Source organism: Podarcis bocagei (genome assembly GCF_964188305.1).
Source record: "Podarcis bocagei genome assembly, chromosome: 3".
NCBI classification, from domain to species: Eukaryota; Metazoa; Chordata; class Lepidosauria; order Squamata; family Lacertidae; genus Podarcis; species Podarcis bocagei.
In genome coordinates, this window is record NC_138127.1 from 92,543,992 (window position 1) to 92,571,951 (window position 27,960).

The following is a 27,960-nucleotide window of genomic DNA, read 5'->3' on the forward strand; positions in this document are numbered from 1 at the left end:
TACAAACAAGGACATGTTTAATGGAATTATGTTCCCCACATCCCTTTGACTGAAGACATCAGAGTTGGAACAAAATTCTTACTATTTTGGAGCTAGGGGGTGGACACAGAGCTATTGCAGAGAGAGTGTAAACAGATTCTTATAAGAGCGATTTGCATTATATATATAGCCCACTAAACATAATAGGCTTCTAGAAGTAGGAATACCTCAAGGAACCATAATGGGAAAATACATTCATATGTATGTCGGTTCTTTGGGGTATTCCCAGTTATAAATACTGTTAAATTTAGTGGGATTATGAAGCGGGGAGAAGCAAGGTGCAAATCCGTCAATTTACTATTTAGCGTAATAGTGTTACATGCCACCCCAGTCTCTGAGTGGTGAGAGAATCCAGGGGTTCAAGGCTCTTTTGGGGGGGTTCAGTTTCCTTGGAATGAAGGCCATAGGAGACTGCGATGCCTCTTGGGTAAATCGTTTTATTTACACATATATACAACCTGAGCATAAGATGGAGGGGCTCGCAGCATTAACACCCCGAACAATCTTGCTTCTTTGTTAGTTATAGCTTTGGATCCAGCACAGAGCAAACATGTCTCTGCGCCTACAGCTTCCAGCCTGCTTCTCCCTCTTTCAGACATGCTACACCGGCTATTATTCTCCTTCCTAGCAGCTGGGGGCAGGGAGGCCTGCCCACCTGTGCTATGGCATAGAGCAACTTCTTTGGTTATGCTAATTGTGGTGCTTAACTAGTCAGCCAAAACCTTTACCTAGACAAAAGGACTGGTTTGGTAAGTTTGCTCTCCTGTGGTTTACCCCCACAGATACAGGAGCCCAATAATTGGAAGGGACTCAGGGCACCATCCAAACTCATAATAACGGCTTCTACAATTCATCATCAAGGCTTAAGATTCAGTTTCCTCAAAGTGTCCCTCAAAGCTATTATTTCACAGGCAAACTATGAGAAATATATATTCAAAATTTAGTTCTGAAGTATGGCTGGAATGGTGAGTTTGTTGCAACATAATTTAGAACTGACCCAGCTCAGTATTTTAGGGAGCGATCCTAGAAGACTCACTTACCTTGGTGTAAACCCCATTGAACTCAGCGAGACTTACTTGGTCTGAGAGTAGATGTGCATAAGATTGTCCTGTTATGGTCTTACTGATATCAAAAGGAGGTATGTGCAGTGTAACTCTGTGTACATTGACTGGAGAGTTAGGCTGCAAACCGAACCCCCCTCTCAGATATTCTGCCAGAATTCAGTAGGACTGGCTTCTGAGTAGACATGGCTAGGGCTGTACGTACGAAATCAGTGGTGCTCACTACCAGGCAAACATGCATAGGTTTGCACTGTTAAGCACACCATTGCTTGTCCTTCCCATTGAAATAAACAGGAATTAAAAAGTGTTTCCATAGTTGCTGAATCATGCTCATGGTTTGTGACATCAGATCAGCATTAGTACTCTACAAACAACAGAAAGTAGAATCAGATCCCTTGCAACAGATATATGATGTTTTTGCTCTCATACAGCATCAGAGAGAGGGACAGGGAGAAAAAGAGAGATGACCTGCACTCTTCCTTAGTTGAACTTCTGCTTGGGATGAGGGCAGAATGTCTGCATTAAGGACAGATTGTCTGTATATGTGGCATGTTGGATTGGCTAACAAAGGGCAGGTTAGAATGCAGCAGTTCTCAACCTGTGGGTCCCCAGATGTTGTTGGACTACAACTCCCATCATCCCTGAGCTCTGGCCTTGCTAGCTAGGGGTGGTGGGAGTTGTAGTTCAACAACATCTGGGGACCCACAGCTTGAGAAAGGCTGGGTTAGAGTAAGGGGGGCGTTGGTCAAGGTGGGGCACCAACCATAGTGGGCAGTCAATCACATTATTATCCCTCCAAGGCACTCAGGGCATTGAGTGTTTAAAGTCAAACAGGGGTAGCCAATGTGGCACTCTCAAAATGATGCTGAACTCGAATTCCCATCAGCAGCCCGCAAGACAGATGGAAGCTGTAGTCTAACAGCATCAGGAGAGAGCCATGCTAGCTACCCCCGGAGGAGAAGCAGAAAGGCGACAGCCATTATATCCGAGGCTGGCATTAACACAGGCAAGTACCGAGACAGCAATGCCCGATGTCTGTTCCGGCTTTTGCAGTACAGCTGGTGGTTAGAACCAAAAGTTCTGGGTGAATAAGAGCAGGCCGCAAGCTACTTCTTTTCCTCTCCTGTGTCAAACGGCTTCCGTTAAAACTCGTAAGCCGACACGAAGACGGTAATCTTCGAGACGTGCTTCGCTTGGAAGGTGCGGTCCAGGTACTCAGTCATGTCGACTTCCACTTCTGTGGTCTGAGGGCCTTGCAGGCTCTGGACGAGGATGAGCTCGCCGGTCTGCCTGTCCGAGCGCTGCATGACAAAATGGCCCCGGCCGTTGCCTGCTGCGATCCCAAAGCGCAGGCCGTCAGGGCCAGGCCGCCCAGGAGCCGACGCGGTCGCCATGCGGAAGAGGGCGGTGGGAGTGACGAGGTTGGACGGCAGAGGGAGGTAATGGAAGGAGATGGTCTTCGGGGCGTGGTGGCAGGATCTGCTGTCCATTGGGCATGGGTTCCGTTCGCATTGGCTAGGAAGGAAAGTGAGGGGTGGGGGTACAAAGGAGATGCGTTTATTTCTTCGTTGTATGGAATATCTTTGCATCCTGCCCTCCCTCCAGTCTGGAGCACAGGGCTGCAAACAGTGATGACAATACAGTGGTACCTCGGGTTACAGACGCTTCAGGTTACAGACTCCACTAACCCAGAAATAGTACCTAGGGTTAAGAACTTTGCTTCAGGATGAGAACAGAAATCGTACAGCAGCAGGAGGCCCCATTAGCCTGAGGTACCTAAGAACAGTTTCAGGTAAATAATAATAATAATTTATTATTTATACCCCGCCCATCTGGCTGAGTTTCCCCAGCCACTCTGGGCGGCTCCCAATCGAGTGTTAAAAACAGTACAGCATTAAATATTAAAAACTTCCTTAAACAGGGCTGCCTTCAGATGTCTTTTAAAGATAGGATAGCTGCTTATTTCCTTCACGTCTGAAGGGAGGGTGTTCCACAGGGTGGGCGCCACTACCGAGAAGGCCCTCTGCCTGGTTCCCTGTAACCTGGCTTCTCGCAGTGAGGGAACCGCCAGAAGGCCCTCGGTGCTGGACCTCAGCGTCCGGGTTGAACGATGGGGGTGGAGACGCTCCTTCAGGTATACTGGGCCGAGGCCTTTTAAGGCTTTAAAGGTCAGCACCAACACTTTGAATCGTGCTCGGAAACGTACTGGGAGCCAATGAATGGACCTCCAGAACGAATTAAGTTCTTAACCTGAGGTACTACTGTAAAGCAGCAGTATAAGTGAATCCGGAGGGGCCAAGTTGCCTGCAAAATCGAGGGTACCCAACGCTCAATGCATTTGCATGGTGTCACACACATTGCATGCTGGGCATTGTGCGTGTGTGATGATGCATGTGCAATGCAGGAAGCCATACACTCTGAAGGAGCCAGCGCTGGACCTGTGCTGTGCATGTGATGTCATACACATGCACCACATGCAGGGCGCTATGAAGATGAGGAGGCTCCGCTCCCCTTAAAACAAATATCGAGGGGGCCAAGATGCCTTCAACCCCACAGAGTTGATGCACCTGAGCGAATCAAAATCCAGAGAGTTGGAGTTAGTGCCAGTGAGAATATATGTTGGGTCGGCATACCCCTAACATAATGGTCCAAACACTTGGACAAATATCTAAACAATATATGAAATTTTTTTAAAAAAAATACTGCTAAGATTTAGACCTCAGGAGGTCTTTGCAGAATCTTTAACAATGGCTTTTCTTCTTCCCAATAAGGCTCTGAGATGTTGTTGGATTCCATACAGGTCACCCACCTTTGTTTTAGAGTCTGAAGGTGAAATCCAGATGACCTTAGGCACTTTTCATTTCCATTTATTTTGAAGGGTAAAAATTTGGCATATTGGATCGGAATTCAATGTCACGCTTTCATGAATTGAGCGCTCCATCTGCACAAGGGTTTCTGCTTGCCAGCTGGAACAACTCCACCCCCTTCCACCACCCCCATGCTGTTCTGGGGGTTCTCCCAACCACCTCTCAAGCCAATTTCAGGGGGGGCATACAGCAGGAGAAGAGGCAGAGGAAAGCTCAGGGTGCAAGCAGAAGTCCTTGTGTAAGGTTTCTGCTGATGGGGCTCATGAGGTGAATCCTGCCCATTACAGTGAACAGCACTAACCTAACCACATCTACTCAGAAATAAGTCCCATTGAATTCAATGGGCTTACTCCCAGGTAAATGGGATTACGGCTGCAGCCTAAGGCTGAAGACACACTGTACATTTAAAGCACATTTTTCATCTGTAAAGAATCCTGTGAACTGTAGTTCACCACTCACAGAACTATAGTTCATCGCACCCTTTAACAAACCACAGCTCCCAGGATTCTTTTTGGTGGCAAAGAAATGTGCTTTAAGGATATGGTGCGTCTGCAGAATAAACCTCTCATGGAAATCAATTGGATTTAAAGGTCTTTAACTTTGTCTGGATTGTGCCCAAAAAGTTGTCTAAACTCAAACAAAGCTCCACACAGATTATGCAACACACAGCGATGGTGCATAATCAAGGCACAGAACATTGGCCCTGTATCAAAGAAAATATAACAAGTAATCTTACTGGCTGGAGGGGAAATATTCATAAGGTTGTCGTAATGTTTGATCACAGACCAGAAAACAATATGCCAACAGCCTGGATCATCACGATCTTTTGGTTCTTAGTTTTAAAAGAAAGGAACTGGAACTGCACAGTGGGCAGTCATCATTTCTTTCCTTATGCCCAGAACTAGGACCAGCTCTGGGGGACGTGGGTGGTGCTGTGGGTTAAACCACAGAACCTAGGACTTGCCAATCAGAAGGTTGACGGTTCTAATCCCCGCGACGGGGTGAGCTCCTGTTGCTCGGTCCCTGCTCCTGCCAACCTAGCAGTTCGAAAGCACGTCAAAGTGCAAGTAGATAAATAGGTACCACTCTGGTGGGAAGGTAAACGGCGTTTCCGTGCACTGCTCTGGTTCGCCAGAAGCGGCTTAGTGATGCTGGCCACATGACCCGGAAGCTGTACACCGGCTCCGTCGGTCAATAAAGCGAGATGAGCGCCGCAACCCCAGAGTCAGTCACGACTGGACCTAATGGTCAGGGGTCCCTTTACCTTTAGGGCCGGCTCTATCATTAGGCAGAGTGAGGCAAGGGAGCAGAGCAGGGAGTATGATGAGGTGTTGGAATATAGAGCTCACTCTGTGCCATGCATGACCTGCCCCGGGTGCTTTAAACTACTGCCGTCAAAGGTGGTAAACGACAATTTTCCTGTTATACTTACAACAGCGATGTTTTCACATAGCTGATGTTTCCACTGGGCTTGGGGCACTCTGGATTAACACACTGAAAGCTTCCTCCTGTATTAATGCACGTCGTTCCCCTGGTACAGTTGTGCGATGAGAGAGCACACTCGTCAATGTCTGTAAAACAAATGGAAACATGAAAAGCAAAGGACCAGAGTCGATGGTTTAGGTGACATGCTTAACACAGAAAGGGGAAGGTATGATCTTCTCCACCCTTTGGCTCTCAAGGCCAGTGACAATTTGCACATTCTAACTGTTGCACAGAAGTTCCACCTAAATCCTTTCTATGTACATGAGAGGTATCTGGAGCTGAGCTCTGCCAAGGAAGTTTTCTCCAAATTGATACCCTCTGACCTCTTCTTTTGGTGGCGCATTTCCTGTTTCCAGATGATGGCCTAAGTGGTCACTCCATAAATATGAGAAGACCCAAGCCTAACTCTACCTCATAGGGTTGTAGCAAGGATAAAATGCATGGATAGCTTAGTCAATAGAGCATGAGACTCTTAATCTCAGGGTTGGGGGTTCAAGCCCCACGTTGGGCAAAAGATTCTTTACATTTAAAGTACCCCCCTGCAAGAATCCTGGAAACTGTAGTTTACCCAGAGCTATAGCATCCCTAACAAACTATAGTTCCCAGGATTCTTTTTGGGGGGAAGGGTATGTGTAATGAGACGCGGGTGGCACTGTGGGTTAAAGCACAGAGCCTAGGACTTGCCGATCAGAAGGTCGGCGGTTCGAATCCCTGTAACAGGGTGAGCTCCCATTGCTCAGTCCCTGCTCCTGCCAACCTAGCAGGTCGAAAGCACGTCAAAGTGCAAATAGATAAATAGGTATCGCTCCAGTGGGAAGGTAAACAATGTTTCCATGCGCTGCTCTGGTTCGCCAGAAGAGGCTTAGTCATGCTGGCCACCTGGCCACTGTACGCCGGCTCCCTTGGCCAGTAAAGCGAGATGAGCGTCGCAACCCCAGAGTCGGTCACGACTGAACCTAATGGTCAGGGGTCCCTTTACCTTTACCTATATGTGCGTCAGATGTGCTTCAACTGTATGGTGTGCATGCAGCCAAAGTAAATAATGAGGGGAAATATTCCAGGTTAGTTGGCTTGTGGAGTGGACAGAAAATATTTTAAACCGTGCAATGTCAGTCTGCTTCTCTTACACAAGATGCTTTAATTTTAGAAACAACAACGAAAACCCAACCAAATCCCAGCGATTAGCTCTGTTTTATCATAATCTGAAGGTATTTTCTGTAGCCAGCGAGAGCACAGAGTGCATGCTTCATGCATACAATATCACTATTCAATTCCTTTTGGCGCTTGACCACCATACCTCCCGACATATCTAAATGGCATTACAATGTCTACCTTGTTTCAGCGGGTCTCCCTCCCTTGGCATTAACAGCCAGAATTTTAAGTAGCCGTGCATTACAAACCGTTAAATCTGGCTTCTTGCATGGCGTTTGGGAAGCTCAGCTTCTATTCTGTTAGCATTTCCTTGCATTTATAGTCATAAAATGTAAGCGCGCCTAACCAAGTCCCTGCTGCTAGGAGAGAGTGTGCAGGATTGCAGCTTAAACCCTGGTTGCAGAGAAACACACTGCACACAATCTAAGCAGTTTTTGGGGACCGAAAAGTCTGCATGAAGCCTGCACATTTTGTCATTCAGCGTCTGCAAAATGCCATCTGCCTCATGCTAAAGTCACCTTCACAGCTTTTCCCGTCGCTGAAGATCTGGTATCCTCTGGGGCAGGAACAGCGGTATGAGCCAGGAATGTTTATGCAGGTGTGCATACAGAGACGAGGGGCTCCCTCCAGCTTGTAAACTTCACATTCATTCACATCTGCAAGGGGAAAGAAAAGCAACGTTATTTCTGCTTGGACAAATTTCATGCCAGGCTGCGCAAGGGGTTCTGCGGAATTCTGAGATATGCTACTGGTGTTATACATATTAGCAGCATGCATTTTGCCCTTCCAGATCTATGAACTGTGTGGGTTTATTCAAAAGCACAGCCCTTGGTGCTTCCTGCTGGATAACAACGTAAGGAGAGCATTGCTGTACAGATCTGATTCTTAAGTTGCTGGCCCGTCTTGAAATTGCCTGCCGCTGGAAAACTCTGGAGGGCCTTTTTGTTAAAGCCTGGGATGCTCAGCTTTGAATGATAAATTAGCTCAGGAATGCAGGCCATTGTGCAGATAACAGCGAGCTTGTTCCCGCCAGTAGTTGCCTAAGACACAGTGACCCGGGAGTGACCCAAGGCAGTCCGCAAGGTGGTGTTGAAACCCTTTGGGATTTCTTATATGTGTGGCAGAGTTTGCCCCCTTCAGACATTTTATTGCCAAGATGGTGCCTTCAGCCCAGTCTGGCTGGACTAGCTGTTGAATCTTACTTCTCAACACCTGTGATGGGAAATCACCCTCTACCACACCTGAGGAGCAAGGCTAGTTCAGAGGGCCAAGGATATGTTGCGTAGGACATTCCCCAGGGGGAATGGGAGCTTAGGAAGAATAGCTCTGGTGGTGCTCAGTCTTGCCTGTCAGCACTTGCCATTTGAGGTGGTGCTAAACCACAGAGCCTAGGACTTGCTGATCAGAAGGTTGGCAGTTTGAATCCCCATGATGGGGTGAGCTCCCATTGCTCGGTCCCGGCTCCTGCCAACCTAGCACTTCAAAAGCACGTCAAAGTGCAAGTAGATAAATAGGTACCACTCTGGTAGGAAGGTAAACAATGTTTCCGTGCGCTGCTCTGGTTCGCCAGAAGCAGCTTAGTCATGCTGGCCACATGGCCCTGAAGCTGTACGCCGGCTCCCTCAGCCAATAAAGCAAGATGAGCACCGCAACCCCAGAGTTGGCCACAACTGCACCTAATGGTCAGGGGTCCCTTTACCTTTTGTCTAACGATAGGGCCGGCTGGCCTTTTGCCTTCTATAGTTCTTATCTCCTTATCTTATTACCTTCTGGTTCTTATCCCCAACTGAAGCTAAGGTTGGACTTCTATGTTCACTTGATTTTGGAGTAATCCTCTGTGGTACTTGCTTCCAAGTAAAGGTGCTCATGGCTTCACCATGAGCTCAAGTGTGTGTGCTGCAACTGCGTTTCATTTATTGATTTGAAAATGTATAAATCCGCTTTGCTTTTCTAAATCAATTCAAATGGGTTTGCATTGTACACATCAATATCAATTTCAAGTCTTCAGCCGCTTGGGTTTTATGTTGGCAAATCTGCACCACTCACGCTCAAGCAATGGAGCGAGAAGCTTATACTATAGATAGAAAAGTGGTAGAGAGAACCATCTCATTGTCCGGATAGCTTGTTTACTGGTTCAAGCTGAGAAGCTATTTTTAAATATGCTAGGGGGCAATTTGTCCTGCCCCCAGTAATCAGTGGAGAATTCCAAGGTTTTAATGTCTCTGATATTGGGCACCTGTGCATACACCCCACCCAAAAATAAACATGCAAAAGCAAAACTGAACTAAACAGCCCAACAAGGACTGAGGATACTTTGGAGATACAGAATTGTGGTTGATTGTTTGGGAAGAGTTGGGGGAGAACCGGAAAACTTTAAGAGCGAGAAGGAAAAGAATGGAGTGCTGGAACCCTTTAACAGAAGCACTCCATGCTGCAATAAGTTGTTGCAGTTCCTACTGTTGTCAACTTTCTTACTGTTGGAATTTACAGTGTTAAGCTCCTTGGATCAGGGATTCATCTTTTTTTTAAACTTACGTTACTCTATAACACGCCCCCCCCATACAGCACTGAAAGTCTATAAATGAAAGGCCACACCACCATATTCTGAAGTTTAGACATGGCTTTAACTTCGACAGGAAGCAGAAGCAGCTTGTAGCAGCAGACTCCTCAGAGATCTCTTGCAATTGCACTCTTACCCTGGCAGATGCTGTTTTCTGCTGTGCCACTCATGTGGAAGCCTGCTTCGCAACTGCACTGCTGCATCCGGTCAAACTTGGCGCAGCGAGGTTTACGGCTGAACGCCGGATCATCTGTTACGCTCCATTCTGGTGGTACTAAAGGACAAGTGGGGGAGGGAAGAATTCGCCTCCAGGACAGTGTAAAATCCCAAACCGCAAATGAGAAGACATCCTTACTTTTAATTTTATTTTTACACAGCTAATAAAATGGAGTGGTGGGCTTGTTCTACATCTGTGACAATGAGGGGGAAACCACATATTACACACAAAGTGTGGGGACGGAGATGGGCAAAACCAGCATTCCCATGACAAGTCCTCTGCCTCTTTCTGTGTAAGCTTTTTGATCACTTCCACCACATGGAGGGAAAGGATATCAGTGGAAACCAGCGACTATGGCTATATTGTCAGTGTAGCTAATATTGAGCTAAATGAGCAAATCGTCTGATTCTCTATAATGTCCTGTGTTTCTAGGGCCTGCCCTCCCCTCTCTCTCACATTAAGGTTTAAATATCCCTCTTTCCCACCCTCCTTAACCCCTTACCACAATACATACCCATCTGCGTTTGATATTGGCAGTTGGGGCCTGTCCACTCCTGGGGACAAAAGCATTTGTACTGTTCACCTCGGTCAACACATGTTCCTCCATTCTGGCACAGGTGACTGGTGCAAACCCCAATATCTAAGAAAAGGCCAATAAAATAAGGAGGTTTCAGAGCTTCAAATTATTTCTGTAACCCATAGCCTGCTTTTTAAGTTCTTCAGTGAAAGCCTACAACATTTTAGTACAAATTTCTCCTCATAATTTTCTTTTCGGTATGAAATTTGGATTAAATCTACAGATTTTTCTCAAGCATTTCCCTCTAATTTCTCCCCCAATCTCTAGTTGTAATCCACAAGATCCAGATGGCAGCTCATTGGCTACCCCTGCTCAAGGGCAACCTGTGGTGAACACAACCAACAGCAATATGGCGGCTATTTGCATGTTTGCAACAAGGTTAGGCAGCTTCCTCCTGGTTTTGCAAATACGCATATCCTCCCCAAGGTAAAATACACTTTAATGGAAGAAGCAAAATCTTTTATTTGCAAGAGCTGGCCAGATTCTCGCCTGCCCCCCCCTTAAAAAATCTCTATTCACCTGAGGCACCCTTTCACCTCTCCCTGGCATGTGTTGAAATAATTAGCGCAGTGGAATTCCTTGAAGAAACAGACTGCGTGAGTGAATGCCTCATGGATTGCCACTGCTTCCCATCTGCCAAAAAGCCAAGCTCCCCTGGTCATCAATAGAATACTCTAAATAATCAGGGGTCGCCAGACCATGAAGTTATTGAACAAGCAGCCAAGGAGTTGTAGCCGAATTTTTCCACCCGCTCCTGCTTCCTTGAACTTTCTACAAAGCCGAGATCCTCATCTGGCTTTCCGTGCTGAGTGCGTGCACTAGGCCTCATCGACACCTGGGCAAGGCAACGTGAAGAGGCCCAGACACTGCCCAGGTGTCCTAAAGAGAACAAATGGTGGTTTTTCACCTGCATAGATGCCAGCTACCCAAGGAAGACATTGGCCATACGGAAGCCATATATGCAAAAACACTATGATACCACTTTAAACAGTCATAGATCCATAGAGTTGGAAGGGACCCTGAGCATCATCTAGTCCAACCCCCTGCAATGCCGGAAGAAGCATATGGGGATTGAACCTGTGACCATGCCATTATCAGCACCATGCTCTAACCCAGTGTTTCCCAACCACTGTTCCGCGGCACACTAGTGTGCCGCGAGATGTTGCCTGGTGTGCCGCGAGATGTTGCCTGGAGGGAGGCGGGCGAGTCGGGCGGCGAGAGGCGGGGCGGCGGCGAGGAGAGGCCGCCCAGCACGGGGCTCTCGCCGTCTGCCTGCCTGGCTGCCTGCGAGCTCGGCGGGCAGCGCCTCCGTCCGCAGCGCCCGCCTTGCGGCTCTCATTCCCTGCCCCTGCCAAAGCTCACCCAGCCAAGCCGCGCTCTCCTTCCTGCCTCGCTTTGCTGCCTCCTCCCCCCCCCACCCCCAAAGCTTGGAGGTTCCCCGGCAAGGGGGAGGGGAAAAAATTGAAACTTACACTGTCGTGCGTCCCTCCCGGCGTGACGCTGCGTGCTGACGTCACGGGGCTGTAATGGTGGTGTGCCTCGAGATTTTTTTCATCAAACAAGTGTGCCTTTGCCCAAAAAAGGTTGGGAAACACTGCTCTAACCAACTGACCTCTCTACTACAGTGGTGCCTCGCAAGACGAAATTAATTCGTTCCGCAAGTCTCTTCGTCTTGCGAGTTTTTCGTCTTGCGATGCACGGTTTCCCATAGGAATGCATTGAAAATCAATTAATGCGTTCCTAGGGAAACCGCCTTCAGACCAGGTCCGGGGACAGTCTGTCCCCGGACCTCTTCTGAAGGCTGGGGCGGGGGACAAGGGCTTTTCTTCCCACCCCCAGCATTTTAAAAAACCCTGGGACAGCGGAGGACTTCTCCGCTGTCCGGGCGATCTTAAAATGCTGGCGGGCGGCATTTTAAAATCGCCCCGGGACAGCGGAGGACTTCTCCGCTGTCCGGGGCGATTTAAAAGCCCCTGGGAAGGCAGGCAGGGGGGACAAAGACTTTTGCCCCCCGCCAGCCTTCAGAAGAGGTCCTGGACCTCTTCTGAAGGCGGGCGGGGGGTGAAAGTCTTTGCTCCCCCCCGCCTGCCTTCAAAAGCCCTCCAGGACAGCGGAGAAACGCACTGTGTTTCTCCACTCTCCCGGGAAGGCAGGCAGGGGGGAACAAAGACTTTCGCCCCCCGCCTGCCTTCAGAAGGTGTTCCCTCCCCGCCGCCCGGCTTCGGAGCATCGTTCCGAAGCCCGGCGGCGGCGGGAGGAGGCGTTCCCGCCCCACCGCCCGGCTTCGGAGGAGGTCCGAGGACAGTGGGGAAGACGCGCTGCGCTTCCCCGCTGTCCCGGATATTTCCCTATGGGCTGTCGTCTTGCGAAGCAAGCCCATAGGGAAATTCGTCTTGCGACGCGCCTCCAAAACGGAAAACCCTTTCGTCTAGCGGGTTTTCCGTCTTGCGAGGCGTTCGTCTTGCGAGGTACCACTGTACTGACAACCCCCAAAGGCTTATGGGAAATGTAGTTTCCTTAAGAGTGCTGAGAGTTGCTAGGAGAACCCCTACTCCCCTCCCAGAGCTGCAATTCACAGAGTTCCCTGTGAAGAGGGATTAATAATAATGATACCCCACCCATCTGACCAGGTTTCCTCAGCTACTCTAGGTGGCTTCCAGCACATATAAAAACAGAATGAAACGTCAAACCTTAAAAACTGCCTGATACAGGGATGTCTTCAGATGTCTTCTAAAAGTGGTGTAGTTCTTTATCCCCTTGACATCTGATGGGAGGGCGTTCCACAGGGTGGTTGCCACTGCTGAGAAGGCCCTCTGCCTGGTTCCCTGTGACGTCACTTCTCACAGTGAAGGAACAGCCAGAAGACCCTTGGAGCAGTGGCGAAGCTGCATGCTCCGCTACTGGGGGCGGAGAGCAGGCGGGGGCGTGGCGTGCTGCCTGTGGGGATGTGGTGCCCGGTGCATGGGGGTGCACAGCGCGTGTCTGGGGGGGCCACCGCAATGGCACCCTACCGGAATAGTGGTGCCGGGGGCTGTCCGCTCCCTCCGCACTCCCGTTCCTCCGCCAGTGACTTGGAGGTGGACCTCAGTGTCCAGCTGAATGGTTTGACCACTCTGAGAATTGTAATTCTGTGAGGGTGAAATATACTCGGAGTCGAGAGTGGATTTCATGCTCTTTATTCAGCTCATAGTGGTGAGGAGGAATGGAGGTTCCTCCAGAATGTCTGCTTTATATATATTATTTACACAATGGGTCCCACGTGATTGGCTAATTCTGGGATTCTCCTGTAGGCAAATCAGGTTGCGGATTCACTTCCACCTGGAGCTGGATTGGGTGGCTCCTGTGGACCAATCAGACTGCTGCATTTTGGACTTCCGGGGTGGCGCCATCGGTAATGGCGGACTCCCTCTGATCTGGAGGGACCAGCTCCACGGGAAATGGGTCTTTTCCGCTAGGGCGAAGCGGGGACCCTTTCAAAAATCACAGGCGGATGAAGCCTGTGACCATGGGACTCGGCGGGCACCTTTAGCGCCCCCCCAACCCGCAAAGGAACCCACTAACGGGCTCTGGAGCGAAGAGGGGGAAGTGGTGCTGAGAGTCAACTGCTTCTTCCGTGGAGCGAAGCCGCACAGCCGTTGCCGGAGAGCGCTGCCTTTTTTCCTGGGACAATTTGGCTTTTAAAACAATCACCGTGAGTACTTAAATTTTGGACAATTGGACTCTAAATAAGGACTTGCGAGTAGAAAGGAAAATTGGACTTAAAAGTTTATTTCAATTTGGCACTGAAATGGAAAGGTCTAAACAGGAAGTCAGCCTTCCGTTTCTTTGTAGATAGATTAAAGCAAAGACATGGCAAACTAGAGTTCAGAAAATCGCTTGTAAAGGATTAACTTTCACCATTTAAGATTGTTGAACCCCCTTCGGAAGCAGGAGAAGTGGGGGGATTTTTTCTGGACTGTTTAAACCTGCGGAAGTGAGTGTAAAGCAAAGTAACTTTCCACCGTCTTGATCCTGGAGCGGGGTGTCAGGACTGACGTTTTTTGAAGCTCATTGACCAGAGACAAACGTTTTTGATAGATAGCTAAAAGAAGAGAAACACAGTGATTCCATTGTTCCCTTTTGCATTTTAAGGGAACAAATATTGACAAAATAACTGAAAAAGGAAACTTTGTTGTTAGATCTGCCTTTAAAAGAAAAGAACAAATAGAAGTTTTTCCCCTAGAGGGAGCCTGTGAAACTGTAACCAATTCTGAATCGGGGAGCTTGCAGCTGCTACAGATTATGATCGTGGGAATAGACTTCTGACCTTGCAGGACAATGTATTCAGAAGCTCTGTTGTGTGCTCTCTGTAAAACAAGTGCCCTATTGGAACAGCTACATGAGAAGACGGACTTGATGACTGATGCGATCAGAAATTTTGAACAGGCAGTGGGAAATTATATGGAGCCCACCCAGGAATCAAGTCAGGAGTGTGCCCTGACAGAACAGATGAGGGAAGAGGATGTTGCTGAATCTTGGGCGCCAGAGATGCAGGGAGCTGCGGCCCAGCAGGAACATGAGTTTTTGGATTTGACAAATGAGCTTGGAAAAAGCCAGAATTGGAAAGATAAAGTTTGGCTTGGCTTGGAAATGGGGGGTTGGATAGACCCCCCCTATGCAGGGATGTTTGGACTTTTCAAGTCTGGTAATGGGCCATGAGATGTTTGGGGTTGTGGGGGCTCTTAATTTTGGAGGGACTTTGAAACAGGTTCTTAAATACCACATGGAGTTCAGTGTGGACTATGGAAAAGGGGCTGATTTGTCGAGAAGGGTCAAAAACACTGTTAAACTGGAGTTCCCACGAGTGAAAGGAGCAGGAGACAAAGGAAAATATAGCTATAAATATGAAGAAGACATGGAAGGGACATGGAAGGGACTTAAGGGCCTCGGATATAAGATTACCAGGTTAATGCACTAGATTGATGGGATAGAAAGGACTGACAAAACCCGGTACCAGGAGGAAGAGACGCTGGATGAAGATTGGATTGTTTTTTTTTTTGTTTTTTTTTTCTATTAGGATTGTTTTACAAAATTGATGAATGTTAGAAAAATGTTGGAACGAAATTATTTGGCTTTAGTAAAAATATTTAAAGAATTATGTAAGAATATTATGGTTATGAGAAATTGGTAAAAGACTTAAGTTTTAAGCTTTAAGGTTTTTTATAGTAAGATAAGATTAAAATTAAGGTAATGTAATGACAGAATATTATGAAATATGGAAAGGATTTGCTGCGACAATTAACAACTAGGATACAAAAAATGGAGGAGGAGGAGGTCAAAGAAAGAAGGTAATGACAGTTAAGGTTTTGAGAATATTGGATTTGTTTTTAAATGTTTGTGGTATATTTTTGTCTTTTGATTCTGTTGTGTTATTTTTTGATTTTGATTAATCTGTATTGTTTGATGTGGTTTGTTTTTTCTTGGTTTTTTTCTTTTTCTTTTTCTACCTTGTTTTCTTTTGTAATTCTAAAAAATTTTCAATAAATATCATTAAAACAACAACAACAGACTGCTGCATTTTGGATACTATTCAACTCAGTACATAACAGAGGGCAAAAGGGTCCCAGCACCCTTAAGAATTACAGGTCCCAGATTCCTTTTGGAGGGGCACTATTACTATTTACAGTGGCATCATGGTGATCTAAATGTATGTTGTGAATGGGACCGCTGTGGACAACGGCAACGGGCATTCTCCTAATTCCCACTGCTCACTTGGTTCTTGGCCAAAGGTCGCAAACCTTGGGCCAGAGGCCAACGCATCCCCTCTCTATCCAACCTCTCTATCCAGCCCTCCTGCCTCTCCACGGGCGACACCCCCTTTTAACCCCATCCACTCTTCCTGTGCTTTTGCCCTGCTAGGATGTCTCCTTGAACTCTGGTCATTCCTCTTGGCTGCATGGATGGAAGAGGTGATTGTGCATAGAAACCAACTTACTGTACAGAAGTAGATTTCATCGCTTTGCACCTATTGGCTCCGGCCCCTCCCACCACTGCCATGTGGCCTCCAGAACATTGCCCAGATGGGGAATACGGCCCTTGGTCTGAAAAGCAGCTCCCCACCCCTGTTCTAGAGTCACATCTGGCTGGCCGTCTAGCGCACTGTGCCATAATCTCTTTAGAAATGTCTGTCTTCTCGAACACAATGGAGAGTGGCAGGTCTCTGGCCTTCGCAGCCGCTTGGTTGGCCAGCGGCTCAATGGCTCATTAGCATCTTGCACAATGAGGTAGGAATTCACTTAAACAAACAGCGCTGTCAATGCACAGGGGCCTAAGCACCCTATGGAGGAGCGTGTGAAAATGTAAACCACACAGACCAGGGCCAAGAATTTTTGCATTGAGTTAACTGAGAAAGACAAAGTCAGGAAAATGGATGCAAATCTCTCTCTCTCTGATGCACACACACACACACACACACACACACACACAGCGCTATGATACACACTAATTTAATCCAGTGTTTGAGATGGCAATCTCTCCATCAAATGGCAATGTGTGGTGAAGGACCAACATTAACAGGAAATAAAAATTAGCTAGCCATAACATTCCATTTATTTGCTGTTATTTACCTGACCCTTGGCTTTCCTCATATAGTTTAAGGTGGCTTACAAATATAGTAAGACATAGCACAATAAAAACCAGCAACATCTCTAAAAAGGAGCAATAAAAGGCAGCTCCCATGATCAGGGTGTGGCTCATGGGAATTGTAGTCCAAAGGATCTTGAGGAGCACCAGTTTGGGGAAGGCTGAAGGCGAAGAATTCCATGTGCTACAAACATTTTTAAATATTCTAAAATGCTAAACAGGGGTTCTAAGGTAGTAGTCCGCAACCTTGGATTGCCAGCTGTTTTCAGACTACAATTCCTATCATCCCTGACCACTGGTCTAGCTAGGGCTGATGGGAGTTGTAGTCAAAAAAACAGCTGGAGACCCAAGGTTGGGAAACACTGTAAGGGGCCAAAACCAAGGAAGTAAAGGATTTTTTGGCACAGAGATGATTGATGAAAAAGCTTTGATGGTGGGATTTTTGTGTGTAAGGCTTCTGTAAAAGACACAGGAGCCAGGCCAGAGGCCAGTTTCTATAGGTTATTGTAGTTAATTTCATTCCCCAGTTGCATTTCAATAAGCAAAATACAAGGAAGGCACACTTTAGGGATAAGTGCAGGTTCAATTCAGAAGAAATTTCTGTTCAACCCAGAATTTTCATACTAGTAGTTTCAAAATAAAGAAGCATTTTTGGAGAGTCAAAAGACAACTAATATGTTTAAAGAAATGGTAATCCAATATGCAATTTACTGTGCATTAATAATATCTTGCATCACTCAGGATTCCAGCAAAAGCAATTCTAACAGTCGTAATAAAATTAGTCAAGAGATTTCAAATGGGATGGGTTAGCCATCTCTTTTCTGCACCCAGAATCACCGATGGGCTACAGTGGCAACACTGCAGATATACTATTTGTCTGCATTGTATCCTGCATCATATCTTTTTGAATTCCTGCCTGTATTGTATTCCTTCGAAGCTGTCACACACCCTTTTAAAGTACAGTTCTGCATTCAAGTCTCCCTACAGCTAAGAGGCAATTGCTGTTATAGAGGCCCCCAACCAACATGCTGCAGCTGGTCCCTTAGTCTGGGCTCAGATTGGCCTTTCCCATTGTCCCCAGTCCCCATCTGTGGTACAGTATTTTAGCCAGAGGTGGGACTCCTCTGGCCCGCAGGTCTAATTACACCAGGCACAAGTTCCTACTTGACCCAAGAGACCATTTCCCCTAAACCACACCTACTTTATGTCATATGTGCTGGCTGGGGCTGATGGGAGTTGTAGTCCAGAGCATCTGGAGGGAACCAGATTAGAGCAGGAAAGCTCTAAAGCACCCATAAGTAGAATCATAGTTTGCAGAGACCTTGGAGTTTAAATTCTCAGCAGAAGTTGAATTTGCTGCAGAATTCTGGATGGAACCACATTGTGACTCTTGAGTTTGGAAAATGAGTGAAATTTATTGAAGGAAATATTTACTTTACTGAATTTATATCCCACCTTTTTCTCCAAGGAGTTCAAGGTTCTCCCAATCTTCATTTAATTCCCACAAAAACTACATGAAGTAGGTTAAACTGAGAGGCAGTGACTGGCCCAAGGTCACCCAGAGAGGTTTGTGATCAGGTGGGGATTTGAACCCTGGTCTCCCAGGTCCTAGTCTGACACTCTAACCACTGCACCATGTTGGCTTTTGATAGGAAGGATCCTAGTTCTATCTAAGATGCACAATGCTTGGTCTTCCATCTCAGTGGAAAAGAGCTTCAAGTATGTCTGCTGTCATGGCATGGGTAGGGTTGCCATATGTCAGTTTTTTTGGGGGGGGGAGCTGAACAACCTTTCTGTCCGGATTTGAAATATGGCATGGAGGAGAAGGGAGTGCCGTCAGGTCAGCAGCCCAAAGAGAATTAATACAGTGGTACCTCGGGTTAAGAACTTAGTTCGTTCTGGAGGTCCATTCTTAACCTGAAACTGTTCTTAACCTGAGGTACCACTTTAGCTAATGGGGCCTCCCGCCAGTGGCGTAGCGTGGGTTGTTAGCACCCGGGGCAAGGCAAGTAATTTGCGCCCCCTAACCCGTGGATTTGCGCCCCCTAACCCGTGGATTCGCGCCCCCTAACCCTAACCCCCAGATGTTGCGCCCGGTGCGGCCGGCCCCCCCTGCACCCCCACGCTACGCCACTGCCTCCCGCTGCTGCCACACCACTGCTGCACGATTTCTGTTCTCATCCTGAGGCAAATTTCTTAACCCGAGGTCCTATTTCTGGGTTAGCGGAGTCTGTAACCTGAAGCGTCTGTAACCCGAGGTACCACTGTATTGAAGGAAGAGCAAAAGGTGAGCATAAATAAGCTCGGAGAGTCGTCTCTATTCTTCTCATGCAGGCACACCAGCCTACAGTGTAAGCAGAGTTGCACCCTGAGGCTTCCAACCACGTCTTCCCTCCATGGTTTGACGTTTCTATCACGCTTCTCTTGCCTTCTTACAGCTACAGGCAAGCACAGTAACAATGGCTGTTCAGGAATATAAAATGCGTGTGTTATGCCAAATGCCTGCTCACCATCAACAGAACCGACTTCTGCCCAGTAAACAATTTTTTTTAAATAGAGGTAATTATGTATGAGTTTCTCATTTGCCAATCTGGATAAACCTCACATTGGTCCCCCCCCAAAAAGCACACAAGATTAATTACTGTGTTTGTGCCAGTCGATTTCTCAGATGTTGTCATCTGTTTCCTAGTAATAAATTGCCTATTTAAAGATTTGACATATGCTTGGATCTGCAGCCTCATACACAATGAACAACAGTCGCGTGGATTTAGAGCAATCGGCAATAATTTGGGCACAACAAATCCATTCTGTGAAACAACTTTTCTCTTTTTCTCTTTTTGCATTGCAAAGAAAGCCTCCATTGGCATCAATGGCAGTTTACCCTGAAATGCAAATATCAGTTTGGGAAAGCATTCAACTCTCACACACCCCTTCACCCCCATCCCTGCAAGTAGTCCTAAGGCTGATCAGCTTCCCCATGGATTCTATTTCCATTCTACAAAAATATGCATGTTCAGTGCATTCAAATTCACTTCTAGTTTGGCCCTAACCCTGCACATCAATGATGAGTAACACCTGAGGATAAATGCTAAAGTGATAGTCTTCTAATCATATGTGGCGTTTGCACGTTCGTTTAGAGCCTATCTGTACAGGGGGAAAGAAAGGGTTAAAATGTAGACCAATAGGAATGCTGGAGGCGGAGCCTACATGTGTATAAAAGGGCTTAGCCCGAGGTTTGTTAGAGTTGTTGGTGGGTAGTTGGTTGGTTTTAGTGGGTTGGCTGGTTGGGAAAGGCAGTTGGAGAAGCAGTTGGCAGGCAGTTGGTAATAGAGAGACTGTTAGGGCAGTGGGTTCTTGTGTGAGGGGAGGTAGAAGAGATAGAGAGAGGAAAATAAGACTAAGAAAGCAAAGAGTAACAATGTTTGGAATGCTGTAAAAGTTTGTTTGTGTCTGAAATAAAACACACTCCTCTTTATTAACTTGAGAACCAGACTGAGACTGAAGTGATTTTACCGGGGAGGACCTGGTTGGTGGCAGTGGATTAGTGGTGTACAGGTTAATAGTCCGTGAGACGACCGGGGGCTCTGTACGAACACCACACCATATAATGTGCAAGAAGGATTAGGATCCTGTGACTCTCCAGGTGTAATTATACCCAAGCTCCCATCAGCCTCAACCTGCATAGCCAATGATAGGGGATTATGGAAGCCGTAGTCCACAAGAGCCAGCACCGTGGTGTAGTGGTTAGAGTGTTGGACTAGGACCCAGGAGACCAAGGTTCAATTCAGTCATGTAGCTCACTGGATAACCCTGGGCCAGTCACTTCCTCTGAGCCTAACCCATCTCAGGGTTGTTTGAAGATAAAATTGGGAACGGGGAGAACCATGTATGCCACTTTGAGTTTCTCCGAGGGAAGGTGGGATACAAATTCAACCATCTTCAGCATCTGTGGCTTCTCCTGAAACAGCTGTGTTTGATCATCTGAAGGTGAGTGTTTATGCCCGAGCCAAGGGAATAAAAAAGTGAATTACCTGTGCACTCAGGAACATCTCCTGTCCAGCTGCCGTTTGGCTGACACACGCGAGAACTGGAGCCGACGAGTCGGAATCCAGGATCGCAGGTGAAATGAACTTCATGGTCCACCATGTTCTTGGTGCCAAATCTTTTGCCATTCAGTGGGGCATCCAGGGCAGGGCAGAACACTGTGAGTTGGGTACACAAAAATAATTAAAGACGTGGTTAGCAGTGGGCTCGTAATCTACTGAACCGGGTTCACTTCCCCGCTCTTCTACATGCAGCTGCTGGGTGACCTAGGGCTAGTCACACTTCTCTGAAGTCTCTCAGCCCCACTCACCTCACAGAGTGTTTGTTGTGGGGGAGGAAGGGAAAGGAGAATGTTAGCCGCTTTGAGACTAACAAAGGGTAGGGTAGTGATAAAGCGGGATATCAAATCCAAATTCTTCTTCGTCTTCTTCTTAGAGGAAAGAGGGCAAAAGCACCACCATCACAGAATCATGCTGGGATGCAGGGCTGTGGTTAGGGGGTGACTCAGGGGGCCAAGACCCATGTCTTTTACAATGGGCCCTGGATCTTGCACCGTCCCAGCATTTTACACCCATAAGGTAAAGGTAAAGGGATCCATGACCATTAGGTCCAGTCGTGACCAACTCTGGGGTTGCGCGCTCATCTCGCTCTATAAGCCGAGGGAGCCGGCGTTTGTCCGCAGACAGCTTCCGGGTCATGTGGCCAGCATGACTAAGCCGCTTCTGGTGAACCAGAGCAGCACACGGAAACGCCGTTTACCTTCCCGCTGGAGCAGTGCCTATTTATCTACTTGCACTTTGAGGTGCTTTCGAACTGCTAGGTTGGCAGCAGCAGGGACCGAGCAACGGGAGCTCACCCCGTCGCGGGGATTCAAACCGCCGACCTTCTGATCGGCAAGTCCTAGGCTCTGTGGTTTAACCCACAGCGCCACCCACGTCCCTTTTACGCCCATAGTTTTTTTTATAAAAAATGTTACTTGTTTTGTTCGAAGACTTTCCTACCTCTATATCCAAGAGAGACTTACAAATGTCATTTAATAATGGATGGGCAGTATATAGGGGTCATATGACACAAGGAGCCAATCGGGGTCTATCTGGTCCTATAACGCTGCTGGCTATGCCCTGGGTTCTCCGTCTGAGCAATGTTGCTCCTGCTCTTGCACTGCCATCACTTTAGGCTTGTTGTTTTAATTACCAGCTGGTGGGTCAGGGGTGGTTTTCATGACTGTGTTTTGCAGAGTCGTCAGCCGGTGTTTCATGACACGGAGCCCCTCGGCAAATCTCGTTTCCTGCCCCTTTAGAAATTGCTGCATTTGGCGGATGGCAGTCAGAAGCTGCTGCTGGTTCATGCAGTTCTGTGGGAAACACAAAGACTTTAAACAGCTGGACCAGGCCTTTAAATGTGCCTTTATATGTACGGCGTTAAACATGATGGTTGAGTACAATTAGAAAGCCATTTCCCCCAATGTCTTTGTCAGGAGTGCGTGCAGGAGCCGGGCCCTGTGACCAGTAGGGCTTCGCAGGACTGGGACCTTCCTAAGTTTGTTCTGGAGAGGCAAGGCACGGCTGCACAGGTGAGACCGCTTGGTAACTCACTGCACCTGGTGGCTAGAGCCGGAAGGGATATAAGGTCAGCATTTCCCTTCGGCTCTTTGCCATAGCAACACATTTCCTGCCTTGCTGTGTTTGGCTCCTTGCTTCCTGATCCTCAGACCTCGGCTTCTTGACTCCTTGCTTCTCGACCCTCAGAGCCTTGATTTCGTGACTCCCTGCTTCCTGACCCTCAGACCCCTGGCTTCCTGTTCCCACCCCACCATCTTGCCCCCGGTCCCAACCTCCTCAGCCGGGACTTCAATCACCCATTGGCTGGACCGTGACAGTCTTCCCCACTTGATTTGTATCATGGAATCGTAAAATTGTAGAGTTGGAAGGGACCTTGAGGATACAGGAATATGTAGCTCTCCCATATGGGAATCGAACCTGCAACCTTGGCATTATCAGCACCACACTCTAAGCAACTGAGCTATCCTGACCTTCCTGCACCTCCTTCAGGGAATCCACAGTACCAGCCTTGTAAGGCAGAATTAACTGAGTCATGGCAACCTGCCCATGCCACCCACCAAGATCTGTAGCTCAGTGGAGCACAGACTTGAGCTCAGTGGTCATTTCACACCTTATATTTTTTATAGCTGGAACCTGAAACAATTTGTGTACTCACAACATTGTAAGACATGTGTCAAGGACTGGCTGGACAAAGAGGAGTGGTGGGAGGCACCAGCAGGGGAACCCCCAAGGGAAACCACAGAGGAGGAAGGCTCAGAGCCAAGGGTTTGGTGGTGGGACACCAAGGAGAGGTCAGAGGGAAAGGACTGGGAGGCAGGGCTGGATGCTGAAGGGGCAACAGGATTTAGTGAGCAGGAGGAACCTGTGACAGGGAGCAGTTCAGACACCGAGGCTGAAGCAGAGGGGAACTGAGAGGTTACTGAAGAATCCAGGGAGTCTCCCTCTCCTGCTACAACAAGCTCCCCTCCCTGCTGGTCTCCAAGAATGTGCAGGATAATAAGGATAAGGAGGAGGGCAGAGCAGAGGCCGGAGGTGGGCAGATGCAGTTTGAGACTGCTTAGGAAACATCCGAGAGAGGAGAGCCTTAGAAAGGGTTGAAGGCGGGGACCTTCAGTCCTGGCAACTGTTTCATAGAGGCAAGATCTGCTTGGAAGTGTTGCTGAGTTGTATGCCATGCCCCTGAATAAAGAGTTAACTTCACTGACAACCAAGCCCTGCGTCTTTCGTGCTGACCTGTGTCTCATGCATGTGACAAATGTGTTTCAAAGCAGTTCTGACGTGAGCAATGGTTCCAGCAATTGCCTGGGAACTCTGGACAGCTCCGTGCAGTGCTCAGGTTGAATGCTGTAGGACAGTAGAACTTAGATGTTGTTTCAGCAACAGCAGTTCTTAGGCTGAGCCTTATGGAGGAGTCAGCTCCATCATCAGTGAAAGGTCACTTTTCATTTAAAGGGCCCTCGCCTTCTCTAACATTTGTCAACTCTGACAGAGCAGGTTGGCTGAGGCTGATGACAGTTCAAAATATTTGGAGGGTTCCAAGCTGGCAGAGGCTGACCTGGTTCAACATTCAAGCCAGGTGACTGTTGTTTGGTTGCCCTGAGACGTTATGCTTTTGAATAGGTTATAGTTTTCTTCTACTACTGATTTTGTACGGTAATTCAGTAGTATTTATCTATTCTAAGGGTGCATTTCCTATTGATGGAAGTTGCCAAAAGCAGGAGTTGGCAATCTGTTTTCTGCTGATAGCTGCATTCTTTGGGGGCCACATGCAAGGGGTGGGCAGGGCCAGGGACAAAAATGGGTGGAGCCACTGCTCCCCCCCCCAACACCCTTCTCTCTCTCTCTCTCTTGCCCCTCCCCACCTCCATTTCTTTCTTTCTGCCACCCTTGTTCCCTACCAAATTGGGCTGGGGGTGTTTGAGTGTTTTGTTGGGCGAGGTTGCTGCTGCTGTATTTTGTATATTTTAGATCTGGCTGTCATTTATGTGGAAATTGTTCAATTTGGTCATGCATTTTTTAATACTTTGCTTATTGTTTATGTCTACGTTTGTGATGTTGTAGTTATGTATTTTTTCCATGTTCCAGTCACCTTTGAGCATGGTTTGAACTGTGGAAAGGTCGCATAAAAATAAAGTTTTGTATGTATGTACCAGGAGAGGACCAGATTGCTCTTGCCAGGGGTCTGAATTGTACAGGGATTTTTTAATCAGGCTGAAAGCCATACAAGGCTCTAGGGCTGAACGTTGCCCGGCCCTGGTCTATGGCTATTTACAAGACTGGCAGAGAACAAATTAAATGTATTAGTGTAACAAATAAATCTGTTGTTGTTGCTATTAAGATAGTGCAAACTTTTCCTTGGTCCAGCAAATGTCAGAATACAGGGCCTTGACAGGGGCCAAGAGTCATAGCTGTCAACTTTTCCCTTTTCTTGTGAGGAATCCTATTCGGAATAAGGGAATTTCCCTTTAAAAAAGGGAAACGTTGACAGCTATGCCAAGAGTGGCTAGCATAGCCGTGAGCTGATGAGATCATTGGCATACGACTGTCATTGTCACCATGCTAGCATGCATGGCCTGACTCCCTTGTGCTAATCAATATACAAAACTGGTACTGGCCTTTCCAGCTGGGCCAATGTCCTGGCAGCCAACTTTGGAAGTCAGTAATATTGGTCTTCTTGGCAGGGTGTTGTACTTGATGGTGCAAGGGTGGAGCCGGGATGAAATCTGGTGAGTGGTGTGTGGACCATTAGGTGATATGGCTGGTCACACATGTTTTGTTTTGTTTACTGGGTATTTGGCTGCCCATGGCACTTGATCTCCTTTCTTCCATGGCGACAGGCTTGGTGCAAAGTTGGTGGGTCTCTTGTGCTAGGCAGCTCCTTACCTGGTCCAGGCCCCCCAAAAGCACTCAATTTTTCCAACTGCTAGCGCTGACTTTGTCATGCTGACATAAGCAAAACTGTGAGTGTCTGATTAAAAACAACAACAACAACAACAATAGTTATTTTCTGCTTTGTATCCCACAACATGCTGGAAGAGCCCCCAGAATCACTTTTAGTGTCACGTGAGAAATACTTTCATGTAAATGACTGCCAAGAGAGCAAATGGAATGCAAGGAACTCATTCAACAGCTGCTGCCCCTGCCTTTCCTTTATGCCCTGAGAGTGCCCAGTTGTTCAGTCCTGTTTGCCTCCTGCAAGAAAGGAATGTTACCTATTGCACAAGGGATTAATTCATCTGTTACGCTATCTAAATCCTATATCCACTCAGCCATAAATGCATATCTGTTGGTCTGTCTGTGCAAGTGTTATGTATTGAATTGAATAGGATCCAGAATGCAACAGTCTGATTGGTCCGCAGGAGCCACCCAATCCAACTCCAGGTGGAAGTGAATCCGCAACCTGATTGGCATACAAGAGAATCCTAGAATTAGCCAATCACATGGGGCCCATTGCGTAAATAATGTATATAAAGCAGACATTCTGGGGGAACTTCCATTCCTCCTCACTACTATGAGCTGAATAAAGAGCATGAAATCCACACTCGACTCCGAGTATATTTCAGCAAGTTTATCACTATCTGTCCATCTATCGCAAATAGGGATGCACAAACCTGTCATTTTCAGTTTCTTTCGATTTCCCATTTTCCCAGCCTTAAGTTCAGTTTGCCTATTTCTGCATTACTTTGAATAAAAAAGTCAACACGAAAATCAGCATGCATTTCCATGCAGGTTAAGCCTAATATATGCATCTCTTTTTCTTTTATTTTGCAATTTTGCCTATTATACATATGTTTGCAAGCAAATCCATAGGTTAATATAGTCCCCCCCCCCCGTGCACTCTTCTTGGTTTGAAAACTGCATCGTGAAATCCAGAGAAGTACAAGTTTTGAAATATATCTGGGTTTGCAGGGCGGCTTGCACTAAAATCAGGCAAGGTCAAAGTAAAATGCGAACTGAACAAAATTCTTATTGCTGATCGCACATGCACAGACACACCCACACAAATGCTGCTTTTGCGATGAAATTGACTTTCTTTATCCGTTGCACAACGTCTTCACCAGGATCAAAAGTCAGCACTAAGTACTGGGACAGGAGCCAGTCAAAAAGGAATGACTGCAGACACAATAAACCTGACATTTCCTTACAATTTGAATGAACAAGAATTTAATTGCCATGTTTTATATGAAGCATGTTCTCGGGCTTTGGGGAGTGAACAAGTTTTCTCTTGCTGAAGACTCTTATCATATGTAGCATGCAGCAGGCATTTTTTAAAAAAGTCGTACTGGATACCTTTATAATAAGCTCTTTGTTAAAGAGTTATTTTTAACCAGAACTACTGCGCTACAGTTAAGCATAATAAACTTCATCACTGTGCAGCTCGCTCAGCCCATGTTGATATTCCTGCAAAGTGACTTGAACTCACAAGCTCTGCAATCACTTGACTGCGCTGGTTTATTCAGGCATTAACGGAGGAACAGGTTGAGTTTCCTAACCCAGCAAGAGGGTTGCAGTTGCATTATTGGCAGGGATACAGGGCAAGAAATGTAAGAATTTTCAGAGGCAGATAATTTGCAAAAGTAATTACATGCCCTACACTTCTGGAGCTGCATTCTTCACCTCAAACAGTGTCGAGGAATTCGAGAATTAAGTGATGGGAAGGCTATCTTTTTAGTCTTCAAATTTCTCCTGATGAAGATTTGCATTTTAGTCTGGACTGATGGTGCTTATTTGGCCTTGGACTGGCCTTGTTTCCTGCGTGTCTTTTCTGATTTACACAAAATATTAACCACACCTCTTGTCGTTGGTGTGAAGTTGAAAATTAGAGGATGTGTATCAAAGGGCATTAGCAACCATCATTTTACTTACCTGTTGTTTTTGCAGAAAGAGACACATGAGGCCAGGGAGGGGGAGCTAAAATAAAGTCCAGCCTTTTAAGCAAAAGTTAGCAATAATAATAATAATAATAACCCACCATTTGTTTTACTGTCAAGGGAAACGTGTCCTTTCTTTCATGCATTGCATTTATAACCCCTCCAAGATTTTATAGATGTTAAAGATAGATAGATGATAGATAGATAGATAGATAGATAGATAGATAGATGATAGATAGATAGATAGATAGATAGATAGATAGATAGATGATAGATAGATAGATAGATGATAGATAGATAGATGATAGATATAGATAAATAGATGATAGATAGATGATTGATTGATTGATTGGTAGGTAGGTAGATAGATAGATAGATAGATAGATAGATAGAGATAGATGATGATAGATAGATGAATGATGATAGATAGATGATGATAGATAGATGATAGATCGATAGATCGATAGATCGATAGATAGATAGATTAAATGTTATCCAGACCTAACCAGTTGTTGACTGGGAGAATGGGGCTTACCTGGGATGCTCGAAATTCCTGACATGATGTTAGGCACAAGAAGAGAAAGAGGCTGTATTGCAATCCAGAAGGCATGGCACTGTTATTCCAAGATAGGTAGAGAGATAGAAAGAAAAAACTCTTCTCAGATTGCACGGGAACACCTGGCAAAACACTTTCCTCGACAGCCAAGTTGCCCTGACTGTAGATCAGGAGGGACAGAGAGCACTCCTGTGCTCAGATCAGAAATGACTGCAACATCACACAGCAGGTTTTCCAAAGATCCAAAGAGTAAAAAAAAAAAAAAAAGAGAGAGAGAGAGAGCTCAGTTTCCACCTCTCATTGGTAGGCTGCCTTCGCTGCCAGTGTGCTGCCTCCTAGGAGCTGTCC

General features: G+C 46.8%; 1 protein-coding gene across 1 annotated transcript; it reads right to left on the reverse strand.

The window, feature by feature from the left end:
• On the reverse strand, positions 1-27,960 carry FBLN7 (fibulin 7). Its single transcript, XM_081188717.1, has 8 exons — positions 27,592-27,960; positions 21,818-21,977; positions 20,611-20,781; positions 9,896-10,021; positions 9,301-9,438; positions 7,123-7,260; positions 5,400-5,538; positions 1-2,615 (listed from the first exon to the last, which is right to left on the reverse strand). Exons 1-8 carry the CDS (start codon positions 27,664-27,666, stop codon positions 2,243-2,245), a joined length of 1,320 nt encoding a protein of 439 aa, XP_081044843.1. The 5' UTR covers positions 27,667-27,960; the 3' UTR covers positions 1-2,242.